This window comes from Lissotriton helveticus, chromosome 7 (genome assembly GCF_964261635.1).
Source record: "Lissotriton helveticus chromosome 7, aLisHel1.1, whole genome shotgun sequence".
Lineage (NCBI taxonomy): Eukaryota > Metazoa > Chordata > Amphibia > Caudata > Salamandridae > Lissotriton > Lissotriton helveticus.
The window spans coordinates 462,366,054-462,390,588 of NC_136068.1; the positions used below are offsets into that span (position 1 = coordinate 462,366,054).

At 43.2% G+C, this 24,535-nt stretch overlaps 1 protein-coding gene across 2 annotated transcripts in view; it reads left to right on the forward strand.

Moving 5' to 3' along the window:
- Nucleotides 1-24,535, forward strand: part of KCTD13 (potassium channel tetramerization domain containing 13) — a 171,490-nt gene that overhangs the window by 99,657 nt on the left and 47,298 nt on the right. For both annotated transcript variants that reach the window (XM_078652417.1, XM_078652418.1), the window contains exon 6: nt 11,780-11,975. In XM_078652417.1, the coding sequence (XP_078508543.1) occupies nt 11,780-11,975 (196 nt within the window). The remainder of the gene's footprint in view (nt 1-11,779; nt 11,976-24,535) is intronic.

The window sequence follows — 24,535 nt, forward strand, 5'->3', positions numbered from 1 at the left end:
ATACAAAATGTAATTTCGGTATTTTTCCCATGTCTACTGGGTGTAATCATCACGTGGTGTTGACACAATTAAGCACTGGCACTTTAAAAATGAGCAGTCGCAATTAAAACGCTGTCATGTAAATAAGGCTTCCACGGAGCCGAAACGTCATGCAACTTACTTTGCTTCAATAAATTGATTAAGCACAGAAACTGGTCTGTGTCCGTGAAGTCTTTTGCTGGCAAGGCGGAGCCGGTCTTTGCCTGCATCGAGACGCGGTATTTCGCACCACTGCTGCAAACTGAGCAGACAAAGGAGCGACGCCGGAATAATGACTCGCCAGCACATAGGGCCCATTCAGGGCAGGCATTAGTGACTGTAAGAACCTGGCACCCATCCAGGGTTAATTTGTGCTTCACTACGGATACCATAAAGCTGTGGGAACCTGTGGCCTATCAGAAGGCAGCATCTTCAATCCTAGCGAAGCACGCATTGCCGAGTGACAGACAGAAACAGCCTTTGAAAAAGCAGCATTGCGAAACGCGTCAGGCCGCGACTTGTGAGCTGCCGAGCTTATATTTGCCAATAACTTTGGCGTCATTTGACGAATCTTCGCGAAATTTTCAAAACTAGTGGCCCGCTCCAGTCGGCTCCTGTCTTGAAAGTTTCAGGGTGGTTCGCGAGGGTGGGGAAACGGGGGTCCCAAAACTCATTTTCCCCATATTCATTTCCATAGGAAAAATTGGAACAGGCTACAGCCCGAACTGCTGAACGGAATTACAGCAAATGTGGCAAAAAGGTAGCCCTTGGTTCAGAAAGAGAAAATAAAACTAAGCGCTGGCTTCTCACTGATTTGTAAACCCCTCAGTGGGCCAGGTCCCAGGGGCAATTCCAAAATATATTTGCTGGGGGCCCCGGGGACCCCCACCTCCCCGGGGCTTCATTCATTGTGCACAGGGGCAAGCAGCCCTGGGCACCGCCACTTCCAATCAAATACGTGGGGGGACTCCTGGGCCCCCACGCTGCCCTGGGGACTGCCACCTCCCCGGGGCTTAATTTAATTTTAAAGTGTGGAGGGGGCTTCTGCCCCTGGGGACCAACACCTCCCTAGTGGCACTGTTTATTTAAATTCGGGGGTCCGTTACGGACCCCCGGGAACCACCACCTCCCAGGGGCTTTAAAAATGTTGGGAGGGGGCTGCGCGGCCCCCCCTCCTGGAGCCCTGGATGGCCCTCGGGACCGCCACCCCCCAGGTCCGGCTCCTGCAATGTCCCGGGGTGCTCAACCCCGGGACATTGCTGTTTGCTATGGTAGGGCGGGAGCACAGCTCCTGCCCTGCCATTGCAAACTGTGCTTTGCTTTATTGGAGCGAGAGCAGGAAAACCTGCTCTCGCTTCAATGAAGCAAAGCATGTCAGCAGCTGCCCTTGCTCAAAAGCAATGCCGGCTCCTGCAGGAGGCGTGGAGCCGGCGGGCGGTGGGGGCATTGGGGCTTCCCCCACAATCCCCAACGGAAAGGCCCGGCCCCGGGGGATGGGGTCTCTGGGGCCAGAAGTAACCCGGGAGGGGGGCCACGCGGCCCCCCTCCGTCATTAAAATAAAAAAAAAATAATAATAATAGTCACAGCCCTGGGGGATGGGGTCCCCGGGGCAAATAGAGGCCTTGGGGGGCCACGCAGCCCCCCTCCTTAAAAAATATTATAAATAAATATGTGACCATGCCCGTGGCCGAAATTGTACTCTGGAGGGGGGCCACGCGGCCCCCTTCTCATTTTATTCAAAAGGGACAGCCCTGCAGAATACCCTAATATAACCTTTGATACACCCACTCTAAAATACAGTCTACCATTTTCGAAACCATTGACACACCAATACCAGTTACTACATACCCACTTACTGATTCCTAAGTCTACACACACATACACTCATTCACCCATACAGTCACTCATAAATGCAGTCACCCATCAATACGGCACTAACATATGCACTTACATATCTATTAAGACACTCACACACCGCCACTCATCCATAGAGATACTCACACTCCTAGTCAGTCATGCAAAGAATCAATCACACTCCCATTTACTCACCTGTACAGTTATATACACAACACCACCTCACTTATTCAAACACATACTAACACATACTTACTCTCTTATACAATTACTGATACAAGCACACACTCATCCACACAGGCGCTCTCACAATTACTCACTCTTACATATAGTCATTTATATACTCCAACACTCACATATTCTGCCTTTCATATATGGAGTTACTCACATATGTACCACTGAGACACCATTCTCTCACCAAGACGCCCATACACATACTCGCCCACCCATACAGCCCAACACAGATGCACTCTTGAACCCATACACCCAGTGAATCACACATCTATGCACAGTCACACACCCACCCACACAGACACTCCGGCACCCACACAAATACTCAGACAACCAATCACTAACCCATATAGACACTCATTTAGCTACTCACCAACCCATTCAAACACTTACACACCAGCTGACAAACTAAACTGTGTAAATGTCAGTATCACTAACGCATGCATTCAATAAGACCCATTTAATCAATTACTTATACAGTCAGTCACGCGCCTACTAAATCATCCATTCAGACACTTATACACCCACTCATTTTCAATACTCCTTGGTGTGTGTGTGTGTGTATATATATATATATATATATATATATATATATATATATATATATATCTCAATTCATTAAGTTCCGCAGACGCCGAACGCCGCCTTGACTCATCCTCTTCGTGACAGGGGCTCGTGCTGGGTGGCGAGCCCTTTCATCAATTCCATGATCCACACAATACTCCTCGCATCCAAGGTTGTATGAAAAAGCACGAGCCCAAAATTGCATCCAAAAGATTTTTTTTCGGAACTGGCAACAGATAGATAACTCGACGCGTTTCGGGAGATTTCCCTTGCTCACGAGTCAAGTTGTGTGCACTTCATTGGTTTAAGTAAACAAACATGTGACAAAATAACATAAACAACAGACTACCACGATTAAGTAAACCAAAGTGGTAGTGCGGAATGTTTCTTCTTTTTGACATTTTATGCAATTTCATTTATCATTCTTGTTATGTCTAAATAACATAAATCAATGCAAGGGATAATAACTGGGTTCGTTTAAGCATATTTAACTTCTTTTGTCACTTGATGAGTTCCGAGAGAAATCTATTTAGCCTCGAGTTTTCGAGTCAGCTTACTTTACTCATAAACAGACCCTGTAATCCCTGTTACAGTGTGGCTAAACCTGTCTTTAAATAATTATTTTTTACTTTTTACATAATTATTATTTTTTACATTTTTACATTTTTGTACCCAGGACGAGCATTACTTCAGAAATCATTTTTCATTTTCAAATTATTTCTCCTGTTACGTTTTTCACCAAACCCATATGTGTCCGCATATATTTATGACCATTTTTTACATACAGCATGTTTAAATTCACAGCCGAAATAAGGTCATCCTCCAAACCTCAGTGACATCATTTCGTGAAACGGAAATAATAATAGTTACCACAACATGCTACAGTTTCCATACTGTTCTTCCCATGGATGTTCCCAATAAAGGTCCCACAATGGTAGCCCATCTGGTTTGCCTGTGTGTCATTGCATTGCTGAAGCCTCGTGTGGACGCTGGGCGCGTGTATGGGAGACGAGGCACTTACATCGGAGACGGCTGGCTCATGCGGTAACCTTCAACATGCTTAGGTTCCCTAACGGTATGTGATTGACTGAGTACTGCACATGTGCGCGTAAAATAGTTTAAAATCTACTTAATATAATGTAAACAGTCAATTGTTTGTACACCTTAGTTTCAATACATGCGATGCTCGTGTGAATTTACACAAATAATTATCGCTCGCAAGTGCGCCGGGCAGTGGAACACATTATGAATAGTAAAATTGCTTCTGGGGCAGTGATTCCGCGAAGCACTAATAATAGTACGTGTGGCACACATGTATCATACTTGTAATAATAGTTGGTAGTCATACCACTGTTTTTGTGCCCTGGTGGGCGCGCAAAGCCGGGTAGGCGCGTCAAATTAATTTAGCAATGCTGCCCTGGGTCGCTGGATGTTCGCCAGAGTTTTCCAGAAGGGCAACAACGGGAACAAAATATGTGAGGTTTAATCTAATATAATATAAGACTTAGTAGCTAGGGAACACGTGGTGGTATTTTTAGCTAAATCGTGTTGGTGAATATAAATGAACTAAAAAGTGAATGTGAAGACGTGATGTGTATTACTGGCATGATATGTCTAGTAATGTGCTCTATCGTGCCCATGTGTAAACCCGTGAGTTTTGTAGTACGTGAACTGCAGATGTTATACGAATGGTACTAGGAGAGGAGAGGACATAAGGTGATGCCGTTGCTAAAGGTGGACACTTAGGGCTTCATCCGCATTCAGGCCGAATGGGATCTTGGAGTTTAGGAGTAAGATATACCTTGACTCCAAACGGCGTAGCGCCAATGGGCGGTTGCCTCCCCTTGGGTTTTTTGGAATGTTATCAATAACAAAATATTGTATGTTATTGGCATTACCTTGGTGAGCCTCATGTATGTGTCTGGCCACAGGATACGCCGGATCATTGTTGGCGATTGCTCTTAAGTGTTGTAAGATCCGTACGTGAGCTGGATGAATTGTAGACCCTACATATCTTTTGCCACATGTACAGACCAGCACATATATTGCGAAGTCTGTCTTGCACGTGAATGCTTCCCTCAGAATGAAAGGTTTTGTCCTAAATGGAACCTGCACTGTGGTAGTGTTTACACCGTGCGTGCAAGCCTTGCACTTGGAGCATTTCCTAAAACCTTTCTGGGAATCTATCCAATTTTTTGTTTTTTTGAGAACTGGCGCATTGCAGACTATCTCATTCCTCATTGACTTTGCCTTCCGAAAAGTTATCGAAGGGCTTTTTCCCACTATGTTGCCTATGTTTGCATCACCTCTAACTAGGGGCCAATGTCTTCTAAGGATTTTTCTCAGATTGCTGTGGTATCTGTTGTACCCGGTTATGAGTCTTGGGGGATTTTTCTTATTCTCGTCCCCTACTTTTACCACGGATTTGGGGAAAATCAGATCTTTTCTGTTTTTGCCTCTACATTTCTCTTCGGCCCTCTGGCAAGTGCTAGCTGTGTACCCCCTCTTTCTTAGTCTTGTGAAAAGTTCCTGTTTAGCACTGGAAAGACCCTCAGTGATGCTGCAATTCCGAGTCATTCTCAGGCACTCGGCATAGGGAATTGACTGTTTTAGTGGTGTGGGATGGAAGCTGTGCGCATGCAGTAGGGAATTTCCTGCGGTAGGTTTTCTATATGTGCGTGTCTGTATCTTGTTGTTTTGTACATATAACTCCAGATCTAGGAATTGGATATGTTCAGCGTTGGTGTTACATGTAAATTTCAAATTTAAGGCATTTTCATTCAGAGCCAAAGCAAAACATTCTGCCTCTTCAACACTCCCCTGCCACAGGATGAAAATATCATCAATGTATCGTTTGTACATTATTACATTGTTTTTCATAGTTTCTGCGTGCTGGACTTTTAGTACCTGCTCCTCCCACCAGCCCATATGCAAATTCGCATAGCTGGGGGAGAAGCAAGTTCCCATGGCTGATCCCTGTAGTTGTTTATAGTGTAATCTATCAAAGATAAACGTATTGTTTGTCAGACGCCACTCAGCCATTTCCAATAGCATTTCTGTATGGCGGTATAGTTCAATAGGTCTACTGCCCAAGTAGTGTTTCATAGCTTTGAGTACATCAATATGTCTAATACTGGTATACAGTGATTGTACGTCCAATGTCATGAATTGATAGTTGTCATGCCATTCTATGTCAAAGATTTTAGACAAAAAATCACTCGTGTCTCTGATGTAAGCCGGGAGCTTTTTCACTTCAGGTTGTAGGAAGGAGTCAATGAAAATGCTGGTTTTCTCAAAGAGGCTGCCAATCGCTGATATTATCGGCCTCCCGGGTGGTGTCTTTTCATTTTTGTGGACCTTAGGAATTAGATATAATTGCGGTGTCACCGGGTAGTCGTTTTTCAGGTAATTAAACTCGTCCTTGCCGATGAGGCCCATTCCTTTCCATCTGTATAGTTCATTGTGAAACTTTTCTTGGATGCCCACGTTGTGAGTGGGGCTTACCCGCATATAGCAATCTTTGTCTTGGAGTTGGCTGAGGGCTTCCGTGTTGTACATTTGTAGGGGCCAGAGTACTACATTGCCCCCCTTGTCTGACCATCTTTCCACGACATCTGATCTTGATTTAATTCTTGCCATTAGGTTATTGTATTTCCTTCTGTGGTCTTCATTTTCTTTCCAATACTCTCTTGTACTTTGTAGTGACAAATCCTTGAGGTCTTTTATGACATTATCAGAGAATAGATCTAAATTGTCTTTCGGCATCAAAGGCATGAATTGTGATTTAGGTTTAAATGTTGTTTTGACTGACTCATATATGCTAAATTCTGACACGGTGGCTGCTCCACTGGGTGTGATACCATCACCTACAGTTTCTTGTTTCAGATCAATTAAAGTTTGTAGAGCTTCCATGTTAGCCACCGATAGATTTCGGTCTGGGTCTTCCATTTGTGCCGTCATAATTGGGCGTTTTTTAGCATTGATAAAGTATTTTTGCAGTTTAAGTTTACGAACATATTGAAACAAATCAATGCGAGTCTGGGCATAATCAAAGTTTGTGTTGGAACAGTACGATAGTCCTAGGGATAAAATAGAAAGTTCCTGTGCATTAAACTCCATATCTGTTAAATTAATGACTGTGTTGTCTGTTTCATTTTGTACTCCCATTATCGGCGTCTGTATCGTCTGTTTTGTTGCTTGTTCTGTTGTCGATTTTGGCCTTGTTTTTCTCCACCGTCGGTTTTTTCTTCTCCGGCTTTTGGTTGTTGTTTCTGGTTTTTGTTGTGTGTCTTCCCTCTGTCTGCTCCTGACTCTTGTTTTGAAGGGAAACGAGGCCTCAGCGTTCTGAGGCGCTGTGTTCGTAAAAAAGCCAGTTCTTGTGCCGGAGTTGGTGGTGGGCCCGCTGTACCAGTACCTGTGCTGTAGTTACTTTCCCATCAGTTTCATACTCTGAGCTGATTTCATTCTCACTCATTTCCACTGTCATATTTGCCTCACTTGACTGTGGTTTAGGGGGTTGTTTTCGTATTTGGTCGTATTTTTTAGCGAACGTGTAAATCCTTCCGCTCATGTAGTCATTGCGATCACGCTGGAACTTTATCGCTTTACGTTCTTTGATTTCTGTTTCAAGTTTAAGAACTCTTTCTTTGATTTCATTGAGGCTTTTAGTGATTTCATCCTGATTTGGTTTCTGTTCGAGTAACTTCATTATTTCATTAATGCGGGTTATCATTTTTTGTCTATCGCTTACTGCAAATTCAATTAAGATCTTTAGCATATTTTCTGAAGATTTAGCACTGTTATCTGCCCACTTTTGTAACATTTCCGGGTCGGGGTCTTCATATGTGGGGGCTACTAGGATTCTGAGCCCTCTGGGGATTCTCCCAACTTCTAGGTACCTCGTAAGTGATTTAACTTCCCACCACTTCCCGGTCTCTTTCTTGCGGAGTTTTTCCAATTCCATTAGTAGTTTCTTTGTTTCATCCAGCGTTACAGGCTGTGCCTGGGCATTGTTTTTTTTTTTGCCGCTTATACCTGTATCAGTGTCTGTGAATACATCAACAGCTGCTTCCTCTCTCTCCCTTTCCCATTCGACAGACATACTGATAATATATTCGTTACAATTTCCAGTTTGTATAGATCCACTGCCCGCGTGTGTATTGCTCAAACACCGGGTCTCCCTCTCCCTTGAACCGAACACTTCACACCCGCTTCCCGCTACTTCCAGCTGTCAGCCGTCTTACCTGGAAATCTCTGACTACTCTCCAGCCGTCGTGAATCTCCAGGCAGATAGCGTCCCACTGTTTTGGCAGGTTACTCGGGTTGTTTGGCTCTTGCAGGCTCCGGGGGGCTCTGAGTGTCTTGTTTCAAAGAGATACCAGCAGGCGTCCTTCTGTGCTCAGAGCATCCTTATCGAGGAGGGTCAGCGTTGGGTTTCAAGGACTTCCACCCTATTTATTCTTTCATACCATGCTTGTACGATTGAAGAAGGCGCTGACTCCGTGGGTCTGAATCCAAACTTTTATTCAAAGATCAGTGTCTGCTTAGACGCGTTTCGGCGTTGCCGCCTTGTTCACTACATCTGCATTTCAAACTAGGGCGTTTATATATGCACCACCTCCTGGGCGTGTCTTTCAATTACAGTACATGTTAGAACTGGAAATTGCCATGGTTACAGTGTGGCTAAACCTGTCTTTAAATAATTATTTTTTACTTTTTACATAATTATTATTTTTTACATTTTTGTACCCAGGACGAGCATTACTTCAGAAATCATTTTTCATTTTCAAATTATTTCTCCTGTTACGTTTTTCACCAAACCCATATGTGTCAGCATATATTTATGACCATTTTTTACATACAGCATGTTTAAATTCACAGCCGAAATAAGGTCATCCTCCAAACCTCAGTGACATCATTTCGTGAAACGGAAATAATAATAGTTACCACAACATGCTACAGTTTATATATATATATATATATATATATATATATATATATATATATATATATATATATATATATAAAACCTATTTAAACTATACAGAAACACACAGTCCCTGGATGATGTCATCAGTGATGTAATTTGAGATGTCAGTGATGTCACTGACCATGTCATGAATGATGTAATATGTGATGTAATCAGCAGTGCATTGCGGGGGCACAAGTTATAGTTAACTGAACGAACTATAACGGCCGAATTTCTCTGGTTTTGTACGAGTGAAATGTCCAACTAACTAAAACGTCCCTGAAACCTGTGGTTTTTTCAGTGAATTTCTAAGGTTTTTTTAAATGCTAATTTCTAACTATAACGTCCCTAAAACCTATGGTTTTTCCGTGAAAAAAATAAATATATATAATGTAATTAAAAGTACTAAAGGGACTTAGTACATAGTATTATTTATGATATATTATATTTAATATGTGCTCTGGGGTCCCCACACGTGTTCAGGACTATTCAAAGCTTATGACTTTGATGAGGATTCCCCTGTGGGAGAAATAGGATTACAGGTATGCAATGTATCCTTCCCGGATCTACCCCATTCCACTCCAGTCTACCTAATTGTATCCCACTCCACTATACCATAATTTACCCCATTCCACTCTACCCCCAATCTACCCCACTTCCCTCCAATCTACCCCAATTAAATCATCTTCACTCTTCACCCCAATCTACTCCACTCTACCCCCATACCACTCTAATCTACCCTACTATAATCCACCCCACTCCAGTCTACCTCACTCTACTCCAATCTACCTGACTCCATTCTAGTCTACCCCACTCCACTTTAGTCTACCCCAGTCCACCCTCTCTTCACCAATCTCCCCACTCCACTCTACCCCAATGTATCCCACTCCACTCTACCCCAATCTACTATCTCACCACAATCTACCCCACTCCACTCTAGCCCAATCAACCCCACTCCATTATAACCCACACTACCCCACTCCAATCTACCCCATTCCACTTTACTTTACCCCATGCCACTAACATTTAGCCATGCTGAACAGCAGCAACACTGCTGTACATAATGGCTAAAACACATTGCCAAAGCCAATAGCTCTTGCAAAAATGAGACCAGTTTGTTTTACCAGTGCTTGTTTTTTTTAACTTAAAACTTCATCATTGGGGGAACCATGTGTGGAAGAAATAGATTAGCATACTACTGCGGAGCTAAGTTTATCAAAGGTTGTACTGGATATACTTTCTTAGCTGAAAGATCTGCTTCTTCCTACCCGAGGGTGGAGGGCACGCCAGTCTGTATTCATGGAAGAGTTGATCAGAATATAGTTCCATTTAGGTATGGAGCAGCGAACCATGACCCTGGTACTGGTAGAGACATGGAGTCTGTTAATTACGGTGTTCTGCAAAGTGTATATGTATAGCCAGAGTATTGTTTCCCTGGCTGTCGGTATTACAAACTGAAAATAATGTAGGGAACTATTATGCATTGCTTTGGTTCCTAAGAGGACCCACATTGTTTAGCCAGACAGACTTTACAAGTACATGAAAAAGAACAGAGGCAAACTTAAATACGGACCGACAGTGAAGGAAAAGTCACTGAGCAGAAACGAGACCTTGGTTGATGTTGCCAAATTTTCTTGTTTCACCACTGACTATGCTCCCATGTAAAAAAAAAAAATGTTGAGCGCCAGATAGATTTATTCATGAAGACTACCTTATTAGGGCTTTGGATGAAGGAACACAAGTCTGAAAGAGAACCGAGAGGCACTCGGTAGCTCAATTCACTGGGGAAATACAAACTGCAGTACCCAGACATTGGCACTCAAGCACTCCATGCCATGTCAGCTGCCTCCCATACTACCATTTTCTCTGTTTTACCTTACGAAAGACCGCTTATACTTCCTCTCTGGAATATAACGAGAGAAAGCTGAAGGAAAAAGTAGGAAGGGGTGATAAAATCTAATTCCAAATCATTCCACTAGGTAAAAATCTGTCTTTTTGTCCGAAAGACTGGTGGCCCTCAGGATCGGAGGCCCCTCCCAGTGCAGTATTATCAGCTCGGAACCTAGGCGTGCAATTCGACTCATCCCTTTCTTTCGACGACCACGTTAGGATTACTGCCGGTCGCTGTTTTGGACTCATTAAATCCCTGAAGAAATTCTTCGAGTTCCTCCCCATTGCAGCCAGAAAATCAGTCGCGGTAGCCTTAATTCTCTCCCGACTTGATTACTGCAATGGATTAATGGCTGGAGTGAAAAAATCCACCCTCAGAAAGCTGCAGAGCATACAACATGCAGCTGCCAGATTGGTTTTACAACTCCCCAGAAGGTCATCAGCTTCAGCAGCATTAAAATCTCTGCACTGGTTACCTTTGCACAAGAGAATCCTCTTCAAACTGCTCCTCACAGTTTTTAAATCTATGCAAAACACAGGGCCCCACTACTTTGCAAATCGCTTTACGCGTTACAATCCCCCGCGTTGTTTGAGATCCTCTGGGACAAATCTTGTCACGATCCCTAGATTCAAATACAAGACAAAAGGTGGGAAATCTTTTACTGTCCTGGCAGCCAAGGCCTGGAACAACCTTCCAGCTAATCTCAGACTTATTAAAAATGAGAACAGTTTCAGAAAACTCCTAAAGACATGGGTCTACCAACAACCAGACACCTTTGTATTGGCTACCATCTAGCATTCAGCTTCAATTTTACACCACTTCCCACTTTTCAGTTATCCTCTGCAACTTGCTTAGCGCCATGATGCTCCCTTGGGAGCGAACGCTTGCGCTTTATAAATACACATAAATATCAAATATCAAATTTGTCTTAGGGCAACTTGCACTGCTTTCTTGATTTATCCATCAACTTTCTTTTTACTCTTCTTTCTGTTTTCATGGTCTGTTCCTTAAACATACATAAAATAGGATGGCAGATTGTTTCCATCCCTCTCCAGCAATGCCCACTTTTCTCTACCAGTTCTTTGCACACAGACCTTCAGCTATTCCCTTGTTTTCTCTGTGCAGTTGCTCGCCTGCATGTGTCCTCTTCTTTCTGTTCCTGTGTTCCCTACTTTGCACCTTCCCTGTGTCGTGAGGTACCAGTACCAGTTCCTACGTCACTCTGATGCTATGGTCATTCTCTGCCCAACAGTAACTCGGACGAGAATCTGCTGAAGAACATCGAGCTCTTTGACAAGTTGGCGCTGCGCTTCAATGGCCGGGTCCTCTTCCTGAAGGACGTGTTGGGGGATGAGATCTGCTGCTGGTCCTTCTATGGCCAGGGCCGCAAGATTGCAGAGCTCTGCTGCACCTCCATTGTGTATGCCACAGAGAAGAAGCAGACTAAGGTGAGCCACGTCTTGGTATTGGGGCTTTGGGCGGAAACCGATCACAGTACCCTGAATCGGCACCAATGTCAATTGAGTTTATTACAGGAGAAGGCCTGATCAAGAAGAGTTGTTCAATCTCCACATTTTTCATAATTCAAGGCACGTTTTGCTGTAAACTTTTACATACTAAGGTCACAATTATTCAGTATGGCATTTAGTGCAGAAATGCCATGTAGCACCACAATCCTCCTACTAAGAGTTAATGATCTCTTTGGATTGGGTGAGTTATTGTGTGAACCTGGAGTACCCGGTGGGGTGGGTGGCACAGAGAAGGACTGCAATCATTTACAAGGGGGCATGGCAGGGCAGTGGACATCAGCCAGGGCTTGATTCGGGGTACCACGCGGGTGGACGGCGTCCCCCCACTTATTTTACCGGGAGCTCGATAACTGGAGCAAATGGAGCCACACATTCACTCTTTGGCCTCACTCTTTGGCCTATCTGGGACGAGATTGGAGCCCATTCAGAACGCTGCCCACGCGCTGGCTTCTCTGATGCAATCGCATCTAAGGGGTGAGCGAGGGGAGGCAATGAGTCTGATGGTGCAAGCCACCTTTCGTGACATCACTTCCTGTCGTGACGTCGGTGTTCCCCCACTTCTTTTTTTAGGACTTGTGCCCCGTCATCAGCCAAGTGCGCATGCAGTCTATTCCCCTAATCGTTGTTACCAACCTGTAAAGTTGAGTCGAGTGTTTATGCACCGGGAAATTAATTGCGGAAACACTTGGCCACTTACATTTGGGTGGAGTGGTATATCGTGTGGGCATGCTACTGTGTCCAGCTTGTAATCAGTGCCTCTGAGGAGATCTAGGGTTATGTTTTACATTGGGGGATACTGGGATTTTTTTCCACTTTCATTGGGTTTGGCCCAATCGCATTAGTATCCAGCAAGTTTGGGGTCATTATAGTTACTGGGAGATAGCTCGGCAAATCGGGAAGATTCGCTCAATGATTCCAAGGTAGTTGAGCACTAAAGGTCTTCAGGAGAAGGTGCATGTGACACACATTGATGGTGTTTCCATCGCAGTACTTTACTAAGCCCTGCAAAAAATTCTACAAATGATTATTATTAGTAAAAATACTGCTGTGTGTGGATATACAGATTTATATTTTACGCACAAAGACACATGCTGTAAAGAACTTTTTTAAATATTTACTAATTAACGTTGAGTAGTACTCACTTGTTTATCCCATCATCTAAAATGTGCTAAATTTAGCACTTCCCACTTCACCAAGTTGCAGTGTTCAACATTTTGGTTTGGTATTTCCTTTTGGGAAATTATTTAAAAAATAAATTGGTTTCAGAATAATCCTCTACAAAAGAAATTCTTTTGAGCAAACAGGAGCATGCTCCCATCTTTTTTAAAAAGAAGAAGACGCTCATTACAAGTGACAGGACGCAAACTCCACACCTTAAATTACCAGGACCAGGCGGCAAGAAGCTGCCATTACAGTGCTATTACGAGTTATATCTCTTGGAATGGGGACTAACTGTGCGCACCCAGTTTTACCGGGTATAAACCGCATGAAATTCCCCATTCCATGAGGTTAAAATTCCCATTGGTTAGCTGCCTTAAGCAGGTGCTAAAGTGTCCTCGCAGGGGCGAGCATTGCATGTTCCTCGCCTGCCCCAAACGGAAGTCCGATGAAACCCTGACTGCTGTTGCAGCTGAAGCCTAAATCGATTTTATCAACTTATTTTTCTTTCCAGTAAAATAGACTCCGGATTTCCCTACAAGAAAAGCAGAATAAAATACGGCTAACCATTCATGATAGGAGTCAATAAAATAATCTCGCTCTTCCTGCCTCATAGTAAGGACCTTAAAAGGTTATTTTTAACACAACTCACTCTCCTTGGCTGGTTGCTCCCGCTGAATCACCGCTGTTTGAAGAGGACTTTCTCTGTTTGCTGCCAGGTGCTGCCTCCCCGAGGACTCGCTGGTGTGAGCAAGAGCTGAGGTCGGCACGCTCTGTCTAGCGCTCCCAGCTTGAGTCCACAGGGTCAGAGGCAGGGAAAGAACTACCCGCTTAACCTGGGGGACTGCGAGGACCTGCAATCCCTACACTGACCAGCTGGTTCCTCTTCCCCCAGGCGACACGCCCACGGACACGCCCACCGGCGATCAGGCAATTTAATTCGTGACACCCGCTTCGCGGGCGCCACTCACTCTCCTTGGCTGGTTGCTCCCGCTGAATCACCGCTGTTTGAAGAGGACTTTCTCTGTTTGCTGCCAGGTGCTGCCTCCCCGAGGACTCGCTGGTGTGAGCAAGAGCTGCGGTCGGCACGCTCTGTCTAGCGCTCCCAGCTTGAGTCCACAGGGTCAGAGGCAGGGAAAGAACTACCCGCTTAACCTGGGGGACTGCGAGGACCAGCAATCCCTACACTGACCAGCTGGTTCCTCTTCCCCCAGGCGACACGCCCACGGACACGCCAACCGGCGATACGTATATTAACATCATCCGCCCTACCGCGACGCGCGCGGGGCGGCGCACGGAGCGAAGCCCGGGCAAAGGGCGGGCCCTCAAAGGCCTGACAAGGCCGGGCTGGGCCTACTCCATTAGGTGTCCTGCACGGTAAATACACCTTTCCGGTTAGTGACGATGTCTAAATCGGGAACTGAAGGCCACAAAACTGTTGAAGGGAGCTCAATCTTGGGACCATTGGATAAATTCTTTTCTAAGGCAATTGGCGAACAAGACAGAGATCTGGCTCTGGCTGAGCGCCGCATCGCGCGGCGACAATCCATAGAGCAACTTAAAAACACCAATTTAGATCCTTGTCTGACACCTACCCCTGAGCCTCTCCCTTTAAATTTGTCCATGGAAAACGTTGATGGGGACCTAATGAATACAGATAACGTTCCTTTATTGTTTCAATCTTATTTTTCCCCGAAAAATGGCACATCTACTCCATCTCCTTTACAATTGGCTAATAACACAACCACTGCAACTATTGATCTTATTGACCTGGTCACTCAAAACTTGCCAAAGATTGCAGAGTTTGTTCCATCGGACATCATAGTAGTCCCGTCCCCCCTGGTCACACAAAAGTTAACCATGTTTCAACCATTACCCGTCCTATTAAGGCCAGACAAATCCTTACCCGCCATAAATCCATCCAAAAAGAAACAGGCTATCATTCGATCTCCTCCCAAAAAACGACGAAAAAGAGCCCCAGTAAAAAGGTTTCCTAAACCCCACATATCGGCTGAGGATCAATTAACTAAAGAACTGTTACAGATAGTAGAGGGACCATCCATTTTACCACGGGACACACTGACTTCTAGTGTCCCCCCTACAATTAAAGACTTTGTGGATGCAATGGAACACCTTATCAAGGCACTATTAATACCAATCCTCGAGAGAGTGAAGAGAATAGGCACTCAGGTGGACACCTTTTTAGGAACCCAGACTCACAATCAGTCTGGTAAAAGGGCCCAAGAAGCCCCTTCGAGCCTCAAAAATGGTGATAAAACTCAGAGTACTTTAAAAACCTCCATGCCCATAACACAGCCCATTTCTCTGATAGTTGCAGGAAAAACGACTAATAAAGAACAAGAGACCGTGGTTCAAAACTCCAAAAACGATATGACCCCTTCTGATCAACAAAAAACCCAATCGTCAAATCTAATTAATAAGGTGGCATTAAAACAAAATCCAGTTCCCCTCCCAAAAGCACCTCCTAATACTCAGGAGCAAATGCTTCAAATAAACTCCCTTATGGCTTCGGCAAAAATGGGCAATTCCCAGCCCATACTAGAAAAAAATAAATCCGCCATACAATATGAAAAACGTCCACGTGAAAGGTATGCTGACCTACCCCCCGCGGCATCACAAAACGTTATAGTATTAACGGGGGTCTTACCATTACCATTATCTGCTAAAGGAGGTTATGAAAATCACCATAGCCTAAAAAACAAGGTGATTTTCTGGCTCCGTGAGAACAGACCCCTACCTCCCCACATAAATGGCGATATAATAATGGTAAGAAGAACAAATTGGGTCGGAATCCGCCCTAAGGATATTGATGGAGACGTTGTAATCGTCACATTTAAAGACCCACGGGTCATCCCCCATATCACAGATTGGTTTTCTGGGTTTAGCAGGGGTCCAATATCGCCTAAACCTCTGGCTTATTTTTACCCTGAATCACTAATGCAGCTTAAGCCACATCAATCAAAAATTTCTTATGATAATTCCTCATTGGCACAGCCTAGAAGACCCTTTTATGATAAATATCCCACCCAGTACCGAGCAAGGGACCAGACATCTTTCCCTTTCACTGATTATAGGCAATTGCCCACACACGATATAACCCTGTGGGTTATGCTCAACCTTCCCCTTTTATAAATTCGTCCTGGAACTTTCCCTGCCATAACTTTTATGAGCCACTCTATGGTCTTGATGATGTAGAGTGACTCTTTCAAAGCAGAGAAGAAAACCAGGGTAGAATGTATGCTGTAAGATCTTCTGACCACCTCAACGCCACTAAGGAGGATTCGGTTGTTGGGCATGACAAAAACCTATCTGTAAACAGAGCTAGTAATAGAGAAAAATCCATTGAAAGGGGTAAAGTTAAAGGTGCATTATGCTTAGGCCAAAAACCCACTAACAATATTTCCTCGTCAGACATGGGGTATAGGAATAAAACTTCCTATTTACACTTCCTCTCTTGGAACCTGGCGGGACTTTCCTCCAAAATTACATTACCAGACTGGATAAGGGTGGTTAATCAGTACTCCATCCTGTGCTTTCAGGAAACTTGGGTGATTTCTCCTATCCATCTACAGGGTTTTCATACATTTCACTCACCAGCGTCTATGAGTAAACAGGGCAGACACAAAGGGGGACTTTGTATGTATATTAGTGTAGCAGTCGCCCACAGGATCAGAAAAACGTTACTTAGAGACTCATTCCAAGTAATTGTCATGGATATTGCCCCGTCTCTCTTTCTGATAATTGTTAACTTTTACAACAACTTGACCGTGGAACAGTTAGAGAAAGCACTGGACAACATACAACAAGCCGTTTTAACGATCAAAGCTACCTCTGGAGGAGAGTGTGCAATACTTTTCATGGGCGATTTTAATTGTCACATTTGCCCCAACACAACGAGAGATGCCTGTGATATCTATGAGTCATATGAACTGGACTCTTCCGATGCTAGTTCCAATCATTTCCAACACAAAAAATCAGGGGATCTGCTTAATAATTTCGTGACCTCTCTCAATTTGCATCTTGCAAATGAGCTTCTTCACATCCCAAGATCTCTTAAAACAACCTTTCATGGCAGAGGAACGAACTCTATCATAGACTTTATATTCTTCTCAAAAAATCATGCTTCATTAATATCAGGCTGGGACACCCTCAACCACCCTCACAGTGACCACTATCCTTTGTCTATATCTGTTGAGTTTGTCTCTCAATCGACGGATCAAAAAAGCTTAGAGGTAAGATATGATCAACCAATTCAAATTGGAGCTACAAACGGTTACACTGTTAAATGGAATAAAATTAATCCACTGAATCTTCTCAAAAACCTAGTCACCAAGAGGAGGGAGGAGATTCACATCTGTCTTTCTAACAACGATAACCCCAATGACATCTGTAAAGCTTTTATCAAAATTCAGGCCACACTAAAAGTATTATTGACGCGCCAGTTCAAATCCGGTCCTATTGTACACAAAGGGTGGTTTGATAAGAAATGTTCCATGGCCTTAAAATCTCTAAAGAATTTGTTGCGTGTCACTCCCAAACCACTTCCAGAAATTCGACAGGCCAGAACACATTATCGCCTAGCTATTAAAAATAGAAAAAGGGCACTGAAAATGGAAGCATGGCAGAATTTGGTGACAATATCTGAAATTGGGGACCTGTCAGCCTTTTGGAAACTAATCAATACTCCCCTGCCGTGGGTAGTATTGCCTGAGAGGTGTTTGGACATGGCAATAACTGGCGAGGCGTGGGCGGCCCATTTTCAAAAACTATATAGTAAACCCACTTGCTCAAATACCTCTATATCAGATTCCATTTTACCACCAATCTTAAATTCGTCTCCTGAGAGTCCTTGTAAAATTGTATTCTCGTATCAGGAGGTTGAATTGGCCATTAGGGAAACACCCCCTGGGAAGGCACCAGGACCGGATGGCATTCCGGCAGATGTGTACAGGGCAGAAATAGAATTTTGGGCCCCCCTATTGACTTCTGTTTTAAACTCCATAAATACTTTTGATCTTTTACCATCATGGGCTGAGGCAATAGTAATACCAATCTTTAAAAAAGGAGATAGGCACTTGCCATCGTGCTATAGACCAATATCCCTGCTTGATACCCTAATGAAAATTGTCGGACGCATCATCCTGAAACGAATAACTAATTGGACAGAAGACAAGAACATACTGTCGAACTTGCAATATGGTTTTCGGTCAGGCAGAGGAACCATAGAACAGACCCTCAATTTACATCTCATCATGTCCAAATACGTCGATACTAAAAAGCGAAGCCTGTACATAACGTACATAGATTTAACTTCAGCATTCGACTGCGTGCTTCATGACCAATTATGGGACATTTTAAAACAACTGGGGATAGATCCATCGATTCTCCTTTTTATTAAGGCCCTGTACAGAAATGCTGGTGCCAGAGTCAGATTTGGCCTCAAGGGAGAGTGCTCGCCACGCTTTAACATCAATAGAGGGGTTAGGCAGGGGTGCATCTTAGCCCCCCTGCTTTTCTCCCTCTATATAAACGCTATTGGCGAACATCTCAAAAACATAGAGTGTGATTTCCCAAAAATAGGCGGTCAATCTATACCAATTCTGCTATATGCAGACGATGCGGCTATTCTCTCTCAGACCAGAGTGGGCCTACAAAAAGCTGTTTCTGCATTCACAGTGTTCATGAACGATAGGGGCCTGAAAGTGAACATAGGAAAAACGCACACAATGCTATGTAACAAAAGGCATAAAAAAATCCCTTGCCCCGTGTTCATTGAGGGTGAAAGACTCGAGACAGTGGAGGCATTCACATACCTGGGCATTTGTTTACACAAAAAATTAACTTGGAAATCGGCAATAGAGAAGAGGAAACTTGCTTTTGTTAGAGCCATTGGTGGACTCCGAGATTTTGCAGGAAAAATAGGGGGGAGGCCTGTGAAACAACTAATAACCATATATAAAGCAAAATGCGCCTCCACTGCCACCTATGGGGCTGGACTTTGGGGAATAGATAAACATATCTTATCGTTACAGATAGTGGAAAATCAATTTGTAAGATATCTTCTGGCCACCACAAAAGCAACCTCCGTGTACATGATGCACATTGAATTGGATTTGCCGTATATATCAGACATTATTAAATCTGAGCCTCTACTTCTCTGGCACAAAATCTGGACTACCCCTGAGACCGCCTTGAACAGAGAAGTGATACTAGACATTCAAAAATTGGAAGGGGCTAAAACCGTCAACCAATCCAAATGGCTGATTTATGTCAAAAAATTGTTTGCAGAGATTGGGCATCCAGAGTGGTTTGCAGTTCCTTCGCTTCTGGAAGACATCTCAAGAAAAACCCTAAGAGAGACCCTAATGGCCCACCTGGAAACAACTAGATGGAATAACCAAAAACATCTTAAAAATATCCAGGCTTATCAAAGGGTGACATCTCGTAAGGGACTACAATTATACCTCTCTTCAGATTTTTCATGCTACTCGAGGATGTTGCTTACCAGATTTAGACTGGGTTCTTTCTACCGTCTTGTAACTTTTCCTACATGTAACGATTGGACTCAGATTCTTTGCCCCTGTCCCTGTGATGAAATGTCAATCCAAACCAATATCCACACTATTCTTTTTTGTAAATATTATGTGTCTCCGCGGAAAGCCCTTTTGTTACCCCTGTTAAAGAGATGGGGTATTAGGTCCTGCAAAATCGCCTTCGAGCGTCTGCAAGAACTTGAAGATCGGGAGGTGATCTCTACCATGGAACAGTTTTTAAAATTATTGATCAAATTTAGGAAATCCCTAGGATGATACCGGTGATAACATTTGTGGTTTTAAAATGCTGTTTTTAAAATGATGTTTTTTATTGTTTTTTTTTAACAGCGTGTTTTAACCATTGCCTAAAGCTATTGAGGAATTTTAAATTGGAAATTCTATCTGTTTCTTTGTTCTGTTTTCATCATCTTGTTTTTAAAACATTGTATAATAATGTACGCTTATATGATATTTCTTTGCAAAATATCGAATAAAGCTTATTTTGAACCTTTGAACCTTTGAACATAACAAACTTAACCACTTGATTTGAAAGACTTGAATCGCCTAAATATTTTAATTTTAGTACAAGTAAAACCTTTTAAAGGCGATACTTGCTACTCCTGTTTTCAAAGACAAATTGTTTAAGGAAAAGTTATTTTGAGCATTCACTCAAATATCGTTCTAAATGGGACTTGTACATTCTGATTTTTCGCATAAATCTGTTCTACAAAATTGCAGCTTTAAATTATTCATATATTTTCACCTCACCCTGGGACAATAGAGATACCGGAGATTATTTATTTTGCACATCTATAGCTAACAAAAGAAAAGCAATACTGCTGTCATCAGCATTCACTCTTGTTTACAATTTCTGTGGATGAACTAAAACGGAGTTCTGAATCTCCCGAGTGAGTACAGTACTCTCAGATCCAGCGGCAACGTATGCAGGATTGCTTACTCGCCTTTAGATCAGGAAGTTATTAACATTTAGTAGTAATTATCCTTAAGAGTATCATCCTGAACGAAAAAAAAAAGTCCACAAAAAAGTTGCCCTTTGATTAGCCAGTGGCAAGCGCTCAGCGTGCCGTAGTAGTAGGTGTAAATGTCAATGATGGCTCAGTAGCTCTAATACAAGACGTTAAGGAGGTACTCTGGAGCATTCATCCCGATATAATGCGTTTTTAATCCATATGGTATATTAATCGTGAGCAGTAGCTGAAACTGCTCCCAAGATTATAGCAATAGACGCTATAGAGTATTTCTCCTAACTTTGTTGTGCACGGTGTCCTGAAGTCAGACTTGAATACTCGCTCTCTGAGTTTGTGTTTATTTCTTATTTACAGGTTACTGATTTCATTAAGCAAAAGTCAACAAGTTAACAAATGTCGCTTAGATCCATCTTGTTACGGTGGGATGTCCCACCTGTCAGTATTGCTCAACTTAAAGTAATATATGCCACTGAATATATATCATACAAGCCAGGTAGTGGTTAGTTGATTTACCTTATTAGTCAAAGTCAATCAAGATCTTATTTTATTCATATCCTGTATGCACTCAACGGTAAGGTGTATAATAGCTGAGATAATTTTCAGTGCCCCCAGTGCCATTCAGACAATGCAAATGATGTGCCTATGACAGCGTCTGTTCTACTTCATCACCACTGTGATGGTATTTTTAGTTTTTCAGTCTGATTTGTCATGTCATACCTCTCAAATTGTGTACTATAATGTTGGGTCTGACGACTTGAATAGCTGTCTGGCTGACCATTTTTTAGTTGTTGCCGTGATTGCGGCACCTTTTTGCACACTTATGCATTACCAAGATAAAGCAATGCCTATTCTCCAGGGTACCACCTGTGGCGCGGGACCTTAATAGAATGTTGCTGCATGGAGCAGGTTTGTCAAAGGAAATTTGTAATTACTCACCATAAAAAATGTAATTATTAATTGAGGGGGTTAAGTACTCACCTCAAGTTATGATCACTGACCTTGTCAAAGGTGAACCGTTTAATTCACTAAATAAACCTCAGCACAACTCAATCAGGTGACTTGTAAAGTGTAACTACTCACCCATAAGGGGTTCGATGCTCTGTGGGAGGGGAGGATGAGGGTTGACTGCTGATCTGCCAAAAGGCACTCTGGTTCAGTCCAAGAGCCAGGTCTTGAGGCCCTTCTTGAATTGAGGCAGAGATGGTGATTGCCGGAGGTGGAGAGGCAGGGTCTTCCAGGTCATTGCTGCGAGGTAGGAGAAGGACTTTCCTCCAGCCGTGGTCTTACCGATATGTGGGACGGTGGGCAAGGCCAGATGAGCGGAGGTCTCTGGTGGGTGCGTGGAATGAGAGGTGGTGGTTGAGGTATGCAAGGTCCTGCTTCATGTAGGGCTTTGTAGGAGTGTGTGAAGAGCTTAAAGGTGATTCTTTTGTTGACTGGGAGCCAGTGGAGGCCTTTCAGGTGGCTGGTGATGTGGCTGCGGCGGGAGGGGTTCTTAATGTTCTGCAGGTTCTTGAGCAGTTTCTGGATGATGCCGGTGTAGAGTGCATTGCCGTAGTTGGGTCTGATGATGATGAGTGCGTAGGTGACTGTTTTTCTGGACTCAGAGTCTACAAAAAAAGATTACAAGAGATCTGTTGATATCTCGAAACTGGCCTGACGAAGGCTTGGACCCACAAGGCCATTACAAGGCTGAATGCTGACCACATAAGTGTGATACTCAGGATAATTTACACGTCCCCAAAGCATCACCACCTTACTTTTTAATCTTACCCCTGTATACCACACTCATAGTAAAAGTTATTTGGATACAGGTACTATTTACAACTTTTCTTTTACACTGATCCTACCAGTACTTTCTCTTGAAAGGAGTCGGTACTCACCTAGGGAAGCGAGTACCTAGGTGCGAAACCCAATGATAATGCTTCCCGATACTACACCATAGTGGTGACCACTTCACACTACCAGTGGCAAATATTGGTTGAGGGTTTCGGGTTGACAAATTGTTACCTCGGGATACTGCACAACCCATGAGTTCACTCATTTAAGATACGTTACATTTATGGGAGCAGAGTGATCACCACACACGCTTCCACCACTCTCTTATATTTGCTAGTTATGTTGATATACTTCTGTTCTTGAGTGTAATGCACATTCATAGTTTCTGAATAGCGCTACCTTTCTACCTTCATTTTACTGTTTTTTTCTTTTTTTGCTGTCTGGAAAGTCAATAAATCTAAAAAGTGTTAAAACGTCAATATCGCACCTTTGTGTAGAATCATGACCCTGAATTAGTTTTTTGCAGAGAAATGTATAGCCCAAATATGTTAAGCTTTTATGTGAAGTTTCTGTTTTTTAGCTAGACCGATTACAATTTTCTGATAAAAAAAAACAATCTAGTCTTCCTTCAATTTTCCTTACTACAGAGTAGAGAGACAGAAGCCTCATATAACAAGCATTGGTAAAGCCAATAGGTCAGGCTTTGGGAAGCATGCAATGAGTTTTCTTTCTTCTGTTTTTTGCTACCAAGCATTGTGCAAAAAATGGCAAACAAATAAGAGCTGCTCAGCAGCATAGGCACTTAAAGCAGCAAGGGCTTTAAGTGACCCTGGTCAGGGCCCCAGCAGCAATTAAAAAGTGGAATTGAATCTGGCCTCATCGTGCTCGATATTCATCCTATTAATTACTGAACTGAACAAAGGGCAGCAGCTCGAGCAAACAAACAAAAACTTTGATTTACAGGCAGGCAATCTGTAACCTGGATCGCCATTGTAATTCTCTATAGTATCAATGCAGCCTGCTCCAGGAGGGGGAGAACAATCAGAAGCTGGGCTGGAAGGTATGGTGGCTATCCCAAGCCTATATCAAGCTTTTTTTTTCTTTCTGCCACTTTTAGAGCCCAGGATCTTCTTCACACAGGATTGGACTCACACAAACAACGCACCTTGTGGAAACCCACAGACCCTGTCTTCTGTTGTATTGTCTTCTGTTAATGCTGGTCACAGCATGGGCACCACACCGGTAAATGATGAGTGATGGACCTGTCGGCAGTTACACTGTTTTTGCTGTTTGCAGCTGCTGGAGGCAGCCAGGCCTGTACCGTTGTGGGCTCTTTATTGAGTGAGAAAGAAAATAACGACTTTGTGACACAATAATTCTGGTCATCAGATCAGCAGCTTTAGGAGCAAAGACGAACTGCAGTGATTGAAGTGAGATATAGCTCTTTGTTTGCATGATTTCTTTTACCACGCTTTGCAGCAGGACTGGTAGCGAGTGGAAAGAGCAAATGTAAATCTGCTTTTTATCCTAAAACGGAGAGAGGTCGCTTTTCTCATCTTACCCCAGGCTGTATGCTATTTTAGCCTTAACCTCACTTTTTGTGCTGTTTCTGCTCTGGTAAAATTCTTTCCAACTTTTTTCCACACCACAGTTCTGAAAGTGCCATTTGTAATGGCATGAACTCTTTTGTTGAAACATAAAATCAAGATTCCATTGTTTCCAACTATAGCAGTACTGAAGACAGTCTGTTCTATTCTAACTCCTTGTCTCTTCACATCTTTCTTATGTTGGTAGGAAACTCCTTTTGGATCTTGTAGTAAAGATTAAATCAGGTTCCCCCAAAGAGGTATGTCCTATTAATATATTAAAAGCAATCTATCGGGCCTTCCCTGATACTATTCTTGAGTTTCTCAATTTTTCCTTATCCCATGGCACTGTACCGTCCGTCTTTAAGGAAGCGGTGGTTATTCCGCTACAAAAAAAGCTGGGTATGGATCCT